This window comes from Rutidosis leptorrhynchoides, chromosome 5 (genome assembly GCF_046630445.1).
Source record: "Rutidosis leptorrhynchoides isolate AG116_Rl617_1_P2 chromosome 5, CSIRO_AGI_Rlap_v1, whole genome shotgun sequence".
Lineage (NCBI taxonomy): Eukaryota > Viridiplantae > Streptophyta > Magnoliopsida > Asterales > Asteraceae > Rutidosis > Rutidosis leptorrhynchoides.
In genome coordinates, this window is record NC_092337.1 from 390760565 (window position 1) to 390773918 (window position 13354).

A 13354-nucleotide genomic window follows, 5' to 3' on the forward strand; every position below is an offset into this window, starting at 1 on the left:
TCTATCTTTAAATAATGCTATCTTCTACATGCATTCGTGGAAATTAAAACAGAAACTTAAATAAAGAAAACACGATACCCCTTATTCTTGACTTAAATTACCAAAATTCAAAATCAAATAAATTTTAAAAATCTATAAATGCCATCATGTTAGAATTCCTTTACTCAAACAATCTGCAAAGTTTCAAAACCCAATTCAATCTATCGAGTCTTAATTTCGAAGTCAAAGTTCAAAAATAAAAAGTCAACGAAGGTGTTCATGAAGAAATTCGAATTCGTATGAAGGTTTCTGAATCGATTGATGATTCACGAAGTTTCTAAAAACAATTTACTACCTATTTCATTTAGTAATTATATCCTGAAACGGTTCCAAATTCAAAATCAACAAATGAGTTCTTGAGGTTCAAACAGCGACGGTTTATTTTTATTTTTATTTTTTCGTGTCTGATAAATTAAAATCCCAATTTCAAGTCGTTTTCTGTTTCAATTATGGAAACTAAATCGAATATGTTGATTGTTGATGCTCTCTGGTCGAGTGGTTTGTGAAGAAGAAGCTAAAACTAGAAATAAAAGCTATACGGGTTAAAAAGAATTGGAAAGGATTTAATACAGATAAACAGACATAGAGGGATGGTTAAGTGTTGGTTCGAGTGTGCGAGAGGTCACGGGTTCTAGTCCCGTCTTGGGCAATTTTTTTGGAATAAGGTAGTTCCTTCTCATTATTATTATTATTATTGTTATTATTGTTATTATTATTGTTATTATTAAGCATTAATATTATTATTAGTATTATTATTACTAAGTATTAGTGTCATTTAGTATTATTATTGTTATTATTAATATTATTATTTACATATAACATTTTATTATTATTAAAACTGTATTATTATTACGATTATTATTATCATATTTACTACTAGCATTATTATTACTGTTACCATCTTATTAAAAGTATCATTTTAATTAAATTTATAATCCTTATTAAAATTTCATTTAAGTTATTATTATCATTATCATAAAAAGATACAATTTTCATTTATAACTGTTAATATTATTTTAACTTATAATATAACTATGTTTATATTTTTATAATAAACATTGCTTATTTATTTAAAATATATCCTATAAATATATTTAATTCACTATTTTAAGATAACATACAACACAACAAACATATTATTAATAATAATACATATAAACGTGTTCGATTACGATTATACGTGTTAATATATAAACTTGATATAGGTTCGTGAATCCGAGGACATCTCTGTACTTGTTCAAGTGTTTTCATACGTATATCATACAAACTATCGTATCGTGAGTTTCATATGATCCCTTTTACTCTTTACATTTTTGGGCTGAGAATACATGCGCAACTTTTATAACTGTTTTACACGTATCAAATATTAAACTGTGATATGTTGGGCTATGACCAGCAAGTCCCCAACCGACAAGTATAAACGATAACTTGTACGGGGCAAACTTGAAAGTCTAGTCTAAATATCAGTACCAACTATTAAACTGTGATATGTTGGGCTATGACCAGCAAGTCCCCAACCGGCAAGTATAAACGATAACTTGTACGGGGCAAACTTGAAAGTCTAGTCTAAATATCAGTACCAACTGTTAAAACTATGCTATACCCGGCTATGTCCGAATAAGTCCCTACAGTGATATTTTTAATTGCTGCGGCATTCTTAATTATTGGGGATAGGCCTATCGGGAGTAACGTCCCCGATACATTTGACTAAGTCTTTGTATTACTCAATAATGAAATTAAACCGACAAGGACAGAACAACTTGTCACGGGGCAAACTTGAACGTTTAGTCTAAATATCACGCACTGGCATAACTTTTGGATCTGCGAGATCTACTTTATTAAATCTTGTGGTCTATATCTATTACTTAAATCATTATTTATGACAAACATATGAACTCACTCAACCTCGTGTTGACTTTTTAAGCATGTTTATTCTCATGTACTTAAATATTGCTTCCGCTGTATATCTACTGCTTTGATGATGATTGCTTGCTATGCTTGGAGTCTTCATTACATATCATATCAATTAAAGACATATTTAATTTCCGCTGCAAAACTTAACAAAACGTCTCATGTAGAGTCGTTCTCGTTTATACAACTTTGATTTGATATAATTAGACACAAATACCCCAGGCCCTATTTGGGGTGTCACAGATTGATATCAGAGCCAGGCCCCGGACCAGACGTGCACAGCGAGGACGATGTGTCCCATTGGGAGGAGAATTGTAACATCCGTGTTACATCCGTCTCACATCGATTGGAGAGGGGAACGAAGCATGCCTTATAAGGGTGTGGAGACCTTTCCTAGCATGACGCGTTTTGGGACCACAAGCGCAACAGATCTCATGAGAACTCTGCAGTTAAGCGTGCTCAGGCGAGAGCACTACCAGGATGGGTGACCTCCTGGGAAAGTGCTCGTCGTGTTTGGTCGCCAAGAAAAATCCGTGCGCCTACGGGCAAAGCGGACAATATCATGCTACGGGGAACGTGTTACCTGGGATGTTACGGATGGTATCAGAGCCGTAGCATGATATTGTCCGCTTTGCCCGTAGGCGCACGGATTTTTCTTGGCAACCACACACGACGAGCACTTTTCCAGGAGGTCACCCATCCTGGTAGTGCTCTCGCCTGAGCACGCTTAACTGCAGAGTTCTCATGAGATCTACTGCGCTTGTGGTCCCAAAACGCGTCATTGTAGGAAAGGTCTCCACACCCTTATAAGGCATGTTTCGTTCCCCTCTCCAACCGATGGGGGACGGATGTAACACGGATATTACACGTTATCACAGTACACAAGAGTAGCAGATGAAAGCGGGCAATGGATCTCACGTAGAAGATTACGTATCCAGCATGTCTCTGCAACGGCGTTTGCGACGCCGCGGTATTCAGCTTCAGCACTGGAGCGTGACAGGGTGTGTTGCCGTTTAGAGGACCAAGATAGCAAGTTATTACCCAAAAATACACAATATCCAGATGTAGAGCGGCGAGTAGAAGGACAACCAGCCCAGTCGGCATCAGAATAAGCAACCAATGAGCAAGTGCTAGATGAAAACAACTGTAAACCGAGATCCAGAGTGCCCTGGACATAACGAATGATCCTTCGAAGAGCAGTCATATGAGGCTCTCGAGGATCATGCATAAACAAACAGATCTGCTGGAAAGCATAAGAGATGTCAGGTCTGGTAAAAGTGAGATACTGGAGAGCACCTGCAAGACTGCGATATAAAGTGGGATCCTTAACTGGGGGACCGGCAGTGGTCAATTTGGTGCGAATATCGATTGGTGTGCGACTAGAATTACAACCAACCATGTATGCACACTCAATGATCCCAAATGCGTACTTCTTCTGAGAGAGAAACATACCAGAAGGAGTACGAGTGACAGAAATGCCAAGGAAATAATTCAACGGGCCAAGATCAGTCATTGAGAACTCCTGGTGTAATGAGGTGATAACCCGTTGAAGAAAGCCTGTAGACGAGGCAGTCAAGATGATGTCGTCCACATATAATAACAAATAGGCTGTGTCCACGCCTTGCTTGTAAATGAACAAAGAGGTGTCACATCTACTGTGCTAGAATCCAACACGCTGAGCATACCCGGCAAATCGCTGAAACCAAGCTCGAGGAGCTTGCTTCAATCTGTATAAAGATTTCTGCAGAAGGCAGACATGATCGGGACGAGTAGGGTCACGAAAACCAGGGGGCTGATGCATGTAGACGGTCTCAGAGAGAGTACCATGGAGAAACGCATTCTTGACATCTAGCTGATGAATGGGCCAGTGTCGAGATGCAGCAAGACTGAGTACAGTCCTAATAGTGGCCGACTTTACAACCGGGCTGAATGTCTCATCACAATCAATGCCAACCTGCTGGGTTCGACCGTTGGCAACAAGTCGAGCCTTATATCTGCTCAGTGTACCGCCTGCATTAAACTTGTGCTTAAACAACCACATGGAGTGAACTATGTTTTTGTCCGTGGGGCGGGGCACAAGAGTCCAAGTACCATTTTTAATTAAAGCATTATATTCCTCAGTCATAGCGTTATGCCAATTAGGGTCGTTAAAGGCGTTAGAATATGATTTTGGTGTAGGAGAAGGTGTGGAAACATGGAGATTAAGACGCTGAACAGGTTTGGTGGTGCCAAGGCGGTGTCGAGTAACCATAGGGTGAGTGGAGGTCATGTTTTGAGGTGGTGGGGTTGGTGAAGGTGCGGGAGTGGGAGGAGAAGGAGGGGTAGGAGGAGTATGAGTGTCAGGTGAGGGTGGAGTGGCGACAGGAGGTGGAGATATGTCTGAGAGAGTGCGAGAGAATAAATTTGGAGGAGGGTCGAGAAACTCATATGATGGGGGTGGGGAGGTAGTAGTGGAGCTGTAAGGGAAAGAAGTTTCATCGAAGGTGACATGACGGGAAAGAATGATTTTGTGAGTGGCGAGGTCAAGACATCGGTATCCACAGTGATTCAATGGATAATCGAGAAAGATATACGGGGTGGAGCGTGGAGCGAGTTTATGAGTGTCATTGAGGTGAGGGTAGCAAAGACACCGAAAACACGGAGAGTGACGTAGTTGGGTAGATATTTGTAGAGGCGTGTGTGAGGGATATCGTGGTTTATTGCGGATGAGGGTAGGAGATTGAGTAGATAGGTGGCCATGTGAAGGGCCTCGACCCAAAAAGTAGGGGGTAGGTTTGCTTGAAAGAGAAGGGTGCGTATGAAGTTATTGATAGTACGAATCATGCGTTCAGATTTTCCATTTTGTTGGGAGGTTTGCGGGCAAGAAAAGCGTATTTGAATACCGTTGTTTTGAAATAATTGTTTAAGTTGATTGTTGTCGAATTCACCGCCAAGGTCACATTGAAAGGCTTTGATTTCAGAATTAAATTGAGTTTTAATATATGCACGAAATTGGGTAAATTTATTGAAAACTTCAGATTTATTGTGTAACGGAAAAACCCATAAGTAATGTGAGTAATGATCAAGAAAAATGACATAATATTTGTAACCACTAAGGCTTGGAATAGGTGATGTCCATACATCTGAGTGAACAATATCGAATAAAGAAGTAACATGAGATACGGAACTACTAAACGGAAGTCTCATGCTTGCCAAGTTGACAGGCATGACAGAGAGGAGGAGACTTCGCATTATTACATGAAATGGAATTATTAGAAATAAGATGACGAAAAACATCAGTGCTTGGATGTCTGAGACGCTGATGCCAAATGCTGGGTGTGGTGATGAGAGCATGATGAGCTGGGGATGGTTTCGGATTCGTGAACGGGTATAGATCTCCGGTGCTATCACATCGGAGGAGCAGACGGTTAGTAAAGTAGTCTTTCACAGAAAAATCAAACTCGTCAAATGAAACAGAAACTTTATTATCACGAGCAAAACGACGAACGGATATAAGATTTTTAACAATGTTAGGTGTAACGAGAACATTAGACAGGTGTAGGGGTCGGTTAATATTAGGCAAAACGCTATGACCAGTGTTGACAACGGGGATTTGGTTCCCGTCACCAACAGCAACAGAAGGATAAATGCAATGATTAAAAACAGTACTTAAATTTTTAATGCTAGAGGTGAGGTGAGTTGACGCACCAGTGTCCATAGTCCAACCGGAATTACCGTAGTCTGGAGTAGTGTTGGCATTAAATGCCTGCGATATAAAAGTCTCCTGGTGTTGCAATGGACCGGAAAATGGACTATTAGCGGGTGCAGCCGGCCCGCTGAAAAAGGCTGTAGGCCCAATAACGTGTTGTTGATGTTTGGCCTGCATAATTCTACTGGGCCCAAAAGATGAGGTTCGCTCATTATTTAATAGGTAATTGGGACTTGAAGAATAATGCATCGGTACTTGTGAGTGTTGATTAACTAGTGAATTATTTTGGGTCATGCCATATTGGGCCAAAAATTGTTGCTGTGCTGAATTTAAAGGATTTTTATCATACAAGGATGTGGCGGCTGCCATTGAACTTATCTGTTTGGAGTTTGGCTCGAAAGACATGATTTATGATGTTCAATGTTGTAGATTATAATCACGATTGAATAATAGAAACTAAATAATACGGAGTAAGATCTTAATTTACCGAGGATGCACGCGTAGCTCTTTTCAAGGATAAATGGAATGAATGAATTAGAGCTTTTCGATACATGTGCCAATGCTTTGCAAATATAGTGGTATCCACGTGTAGTTCCTTCAGCCTTGTAATATTTATATAGATATAGATATAGAATTGTAGGTTCAGCAAGCATCAATTGAAAATAATACAGGTTATCTTGTCGATGTAGCGGAAAAAAGAAGAAAAATAAGGAAAAAAAGAAGAGTGGCGAATTTTTTTTTTTTTCTTGATTGTACAGCGACCGTGAATGATTAATTTGGGCGATTAGGGTTTTTAGGTTAAAAGCCTGATACCATGGTAAAGTGTACTAAGAGGATAATATTATTCTGAATGATTATAGCCACTGATTACATACATATAAATAGGATTAAGCAAGAGTTAACCCTAGAAAATTAGATAAGCTAACGGGCCTTATAAAACACGGGCTAAATAATCCAAAATATAAATACATAAATAATATCCAATCTAACACTTAGAACGTAAAACATTTTTGACAGATAAATATTACTTTTGACAGAAAAATACAGCTTCAAGGACTTATCAGTTTTGACAAACTTCAATTATAAAAATAGTTGAATTTGCACAAGAGTTTTCTTGCCATCTTAAATTTTCTCTTGGGATTATGTGAAACTAATTTATGTGATTATTTTTATATGTTTATAGTTTGGCGATGTTGCTATCTATTCTTGAACTCCAAGCTACTTTTTCTAGGGATTATCTTTCAGAAGATTAGTATTGGCACTTCAAGGTGTTTGTATCCAACGAGATTAGAACTTCAAATCTCCTACACTTTGAAGATGAAATGATAACTAAATAGTTAAAAAAATATTGCATGTCTTCGATATTATTGTTGTTTTGGCTTTCAAATCGGTTGTATTCTCGTTTTTGTAAGCGTATTGACTCGATGGTGTGGTTAACAAGACTCCATGGATGCTTTGTAATTTTTTTCTAGTTCCTTTTTAGCTTTTAAATATTTACTAGATTTAAGAGCCCGTGCGTTGCACGGGGACTCTTCAACAAACAAACTTGAATCGTAAAATGTTATATCAATTAACGATATGATAAAGACAATAACACAAGTATTGTTGTGGGTGAACTGCGTAAGTATTTTTGTTTTACACAAAACCCATAGATTAAAGCTACTAAATCCTACAATAGCAAAACACAAAATACATCACCGGCATTATTGATAAAAGTTGGTATGTAAGACCATTTAAATATCATAATACTAAACAATGTTAACAAAACAAATTCATGGTACAATTGTGCTAATAGTTGTAATGGTAACAATGTTATTCTAACACGATCATAGGTATCATTGCAATTTATTTAAGAAGCTTCCTTATAGAGAATTGATAAAGATGCTTGAATGAGCAACTAAGTTAATCCAAAATTTAAAACATACAATACCATGCAATGTCCCCAGCCTCCCTCCTTGGCACCACAATACCAAACAAAACCAACTTATGTTAGTTGGCCATTTGAAGATGAGACCATGATCTTGTCCTCACTCAAAAATCTAATTCATTAACTGCAAGTCTCATTGAATTTTTTGGTTCACATGCACATGTCAATTAGGCATCCTATAACAGCAGTGTTATCCATACGATTAATTACTCATTCTCAGTATACTACTCACCATTTAGACCTGAGATAAAATGAAAAAAGTACATAAATTACCTTAATTAATCAAAATCACACGATATCCCAGTATTCGAAATATAGAAGACACATATAGAGAAACGTAGGATTTTTCTATGACTATGAAATTAGATTCACAGTAGTGATTAGTTATAGTTGTTTGTGTATGACTTAAACTAAAAGTGTAGATTTTTACATAACCACATATATTTATTTAGTTAACTAGATAAGATTCAATAGCCATAGCTTAGTCTATTAATCATGATTCAAATGTTGATTTAATTATAGAAAATATTTATACACAAGTAAATACCATCAAAAGTTTACCCCTTTTTAACTCTTTACAAACAAAAATATATAAAAGAGGACATCTAGATGACCAAAATAGTGTAATTCATAATACACAAGTCAAGAAAGACAAAGCGAAAGCAATAGAAGCAAGAAATCATGACATAAAGACATTTAGATAAACACGTGTATACAGAAATCCATAAAAAAGTTGCAAATTTACAAAACCACACATGCAGGTAACCTAAAGAATGATGTTTCAATTGTTACTTACAGTGGGTAATTTGTTACTTGTATAACAGATAAGCATACAAGTTTGTCAATAGCCCCATCACCACCAACTGTAACACACTTGATGAACATAGAAGCACTTTGCAACCATCGTATGTGAATCAACAGTAACAAACTTGATATCAGTCACAATGGTAAGTAACGTTCACTTTGCTGAAATTCACCAGCAAGGCATTCATCAAGATAGTATCTTATAAATTAGTACTTTGAAGTAATACATGCTAATACCAGTTGGAATTCATTATAATATGCATTGACATATTAGTTCATAAAATGGGACTGGTCTAATGCTATGGAAACGAAAATATATTGACAAAAATTAAGATCGAAATACGCACTTACCTGCTGCAAACTCCAGACACCCTATACAAACTGCTCACATTTATTTCCTTGTAACTCAGTGAATTTCTATGACCCATTTTGTTAGATTGTGTCATAACCCAAGACCCATTATGTTAAACTGCGGAGGTACCATCATTTTCACAAACAGAACTTCTAGGACCCACTCATCTAGACACCCATATTAAATTTATGATCAATAAAAATAAAGAAACCGATATTAGTCACATGCATGTATAACACAAAGTCCAAAAGTTAAAAACCAAAATATTACCTTTTAATTTTGAATATTTTTTGTGACTTTGTGCTACCAATTACGATAATGCATGTTGAACCCAGATGATAAGCTGTACTACATTTCTTGACTTTATTATCTCTGCCAATTAAGTAGAATTATTAATCAACAACATCACAAACCGACTCAATAAAAAATAATTAGGTCAAAATTTCAACCTTCAACTAAATGCTGAACCAAAAGGACATGTATTCATCACATACCCTAACCACCATGCATTTACTATTGTTGTTGCAAACTTTACAACAAAGCTCACTATTGCGAAACTAACTAATCAGAGTGTTCACAACGACAAATGGATCTATATTGCCACATCTAAGTAAATATATACTAAACAAAATATAATATTAACATAAAATAAGATGTTACTAACACTAAATACACATGCTATTTGTTATGATTTTATTTGTTGATCAGAGCCCGTCTACCCACCAACGTATTTGCTTTCAGACGGTGCGCGTGACCAATGGATACCATGAACCACGGGAAAACCCGGGGGTTTTATAAAAACATAATAACTAATACATGCACATGGATACCTACGACCGGCGGGTAAACCCGCGATTAATTATTGATAACTATATGTAATTTGGTTAACCTGTATACCCGTAGATTTCTCAAGAGGGTATCACAACTTAACGGGTCAGAAATTAAACGCCATGGGTATTATATATACTTAACCCGCCCACGACTCGTCAACAATACAAAATTTGAACTCAACCCACCCGTTGCCTTCCTTAGTATTAATTTATAGTATTAGGAATGGTTTCGTGTACATGTTCGGGCAAGTTATCTGATTTTCACTTCAGGTTTCCCATGTTTTAGCTTGACATATTACATACATATTGATTCTTTATATTAAATTCTAAAAAAATAACAAAAAATTATGTGACATATTACATACAAAACCAATCTATACACACACAGAGCAAATTATAAAGATCAACTTAAACTAATTACCAAAAAAATAAAAAGAAAACTAAAATTGATTACAAAAAAATAAATAAATAAAAAAACCTCCTGAATCATATTATTATCAAATGTAGCTTAAGAGAAAATAGGTAACCGGGTCAAAACTTACCCAAGGTATATTTCTAATTAAATAAACCTCCCGAATCATATTATTATCAAATTGTATTATTGAAGATATGATTCTGGTAAACATATCTATCATATCTAAATAATATTTTTGACAAGAGGTTATTTGAATCAAACTGACCCAACCCATTTTGACCAGTAATATAAATAATTTTTGATCTGAACCACAAGTCACCTGGGCCGCCTAACACACCCATTATGCCACCTATTGGTTAAAAAGAAATAAGAAGGTGAAACTATAGAGCATAAACAGCATAATTTTACTTGAAGTAAAAGTGCAGTAGGCATTCCGAGTAAGGGAGAAAAATCGAGACTGATTATGCACTTATGCCCATCGCCATGGCCTAACACCTTATACTTGGTCTCTGCAACATAGTAATATAATAATTGCAGCAACAATTACTTTTTAAATTAACAATTAATGAATAATAGCAGTAAATTGGCTCAAAATCTGTAACAAAGAACAATGAGGAACCAAAAGCCAAATCAATTTACCTCCTCTGTTCATCAGCTATGTAAGGACAGAATGGCATTTAGTACTTTATGTCTCCATCTTTAACAACTAAACCACAAAAAAAACAACAACAACAACAAAAAAAAAAACAGTAAACATATTAAACAAAAATTCCACTTATATGTCATCATACCTTAGCATCAAAAGTATTGCACTAAAAGCAAAAGGGTGTAGAGTCAAACCTCCACATCCATTGAGATAAGTTGGGATAAGTTCAATGATCTTCAAATCTTTGTCATAGTCATAACCATTTTAACCCAGATTCGACTCAGTTTCACCTTAAGTACAAACTCAAATACATATTTATCTGTATTACAATACTTGGTTCACCAAAACAACAAATTAGCCTAATGTAATGAAGTTAATAACCTTAATAATAGATGAACTGGACATAGACTATACAAATCATAAAATTAATTTGCATAACTTCTATATAATATATGAATCGATTGCATAATATAGAATCAATAGATTAGAATATATATAACATAATCATAGATGAGTTGATTACCTTAATCCATATACAGCTTTCCATTGATGCCGATATAAAGTTTGATACTATCGAATCAATCAACTATCATAAAATAGCAATGTAGAACAATTAATAAAATGGCAACAAAAGTTAATTCAAAAAACAAAAAAACAAAAAAACAAAAAAAAAAAAAAAAAAAAAAAAAAAAAAAAAACCTAATTCATAGAAAATCAAACCTTGATTGTTTTCTAATTAAAGGCTTTGTCTGTGAATACTCATCTTCTGAACAATTAGAGTATTAAACATTGAATCTTTGAATATCGAAATTAGGGATGAACATATAATCAACACAGTTTCGAGTAAATCGGACAGAAAAAAATTGCAATCATAAACGTTTGAATATATTAAGATATACAGTGTGTTATTAAAAATCAAACTTGTCATCAATTAATTTGATAACACAACAAAGGTAAACCTCATTCAATTTTGTTGAATCATGTACGATTCGAGCGAGTATCCGTGTACATCAGTCAGCATTTTCGTTAAAAATATTGAAGCAGTATAGTTTTTTTTTGTTTTGAACCCTAATAATTTGAATTTACCCCTTTGTTAGAAGAAACCACGGTGTTTTTAGTGGACACGTGGCAATCACAGATAATTAGAGATAATTAATCATGTTTAATTAGAAAATTAGGAGAAAAAAAGATAAATGTTGAGGCTTAATGCCTGAATGACACGTGGACATAGCTTACTATTTTAGTAAGATAGATGATACTTTTAACGATAAAAAAAAGTTAAAAAATGTTAAGTGGCAGATCTAAATAACCTTTTTAGAATCCTCACACCATTATCAATGTATATTTGATATGAAAAGTTCAAGTTACCCTGATGCGATGAAAGTGAAAACCGGGAGAAGGAGAGGGGATATTGAAAAGTATTAGAAAAGGTGAAAATTGAATAGTATGTAACTAGCAACGGTCCGGCCGCGCGTTGTGGCGGCGTTATTTGGGTTGCCTGTAATGCTGCGGTTTTACTCAGTGAGTGATATTATTGTTGACAGATGGTTAGTTAAACATATGCGTAGTGGTAGTTATTCATATTTGCGTAGTGGTAGTTATTCATAGTTAAGCGGTAGTGATACACATAAGCAAAATGGTTACGTCCATAGAGACACGCCGTAAAGCAAACTTAATAACATAAGAGTCTCAGATACTATTTAGTAGCTTTTGTTTCTTGTTTTTGGAAGTTTTGTCTTCGTTCTCTGGGAATAGGATTCTTTTCGCCATTGTGTGACTCCCCTTTGCTTCCATTTTGTTTGGTGTCGGTGGTAATGATGTTGAGCTGCTTCCGGTAGCTTGATTTCTGGTAGTGATTTACTTGTTGTGGTGCTCGCTGTTAGCTAGCCTTACCAGGAGAAGCAACGAAGCCCGATTATGGAAATTTTGTAGTATGTATATTTGCATCCGGATTAGCTTCCTTACCTTGACGCTTCCCAAAAGTGATGCTCAATACCCAGTTTTCTTAGCTCCATCAAACCTTGCTCAGTTGCAAAATTCAAATACTTGCATCACATAAAACAATAGTTGGAAAAATTAGAATGGCTGCAAGAACTTAAGATATGTACTTTTTAAGACTCGTGTTTATTGGAAAGTTGCAAAATTCAAATACTTGCATCACATAAAACAATAGTTGGAAAAATTAGAATGGCTGCAAGAACTTAAGATATGTACTTTTTAAGACTCGTGTTTATTGGAAAGTTACCATCAACAGAAAATCTAAAACTTAAGACGTCACTTGGTAGTGTCCTCAATACCAAAGCTTTTAGCTCTAATCCAGAAATACGTAAAGCATGGTTACATGAACCGGTTGATCCATTCTGCAAAACGTAAAGCATGGTTGAAGATTACTTGCCATTTATACTCTCAAGTGAACTACTCGAAAAGGTCCAGTGTTGAAATCCAGGCTAAGGCAGTTTAATTTTTCCCTTCTCTGCACTATAGCAGCCGTCCAAATCTTAACCCTAATTCGATTAAGCCCATTAATTGCTAAATCAATAACCTAGACCCTGACCAATTAAAGCTTGACTTGGCCCATCTTAAAATCAAGATCCAATACTTGACCCATCTTGTAATTCATCTTAAAAGCCGGCTAACGGGGGTATTCCTGCATATTATCTTAAATAACTATTAACCTACAACTACAAAATCTTCACCAACTTTACCTTTGTGGTTCCACACTGGTGAGCACCTGAAACCACT

At 35.7% G+C, this 13354-nt stretch overlaps 1 protein-coding gene across 1 annotated transcript; it reads right to left on the reverse strand.

The window, feature by feature from the left end:
- Window positions 1-2812: 2812 nt before the first annotated feature.
- On the reverse strand, window positions 2813-3463 carry LOC139849826 (uncharacterized mitochondrial protein AtMg00810-like). Its single transcript, XM_071839448.1, has one exon. The coding sequence runs from the start codon at window positions 3461-3463 to the stop codon at window positions 2813-2815; it is 651 nt and encodes a 216-aa protein (XP_071695549.1).
- Between the last annotated feature and the right edge of the window lie 9891 nt (window positions 3464-13354).

What these genes read in the sequence shown, in the direction of transcription:
- LOC139849826 (XM_071839448.1), bottom strand. Translation starts at nt 3,463, where the DNA reads ATGACTGATCTTGGCCCGTTGAATTATTTCCTTGGCATTTCTGTCACT.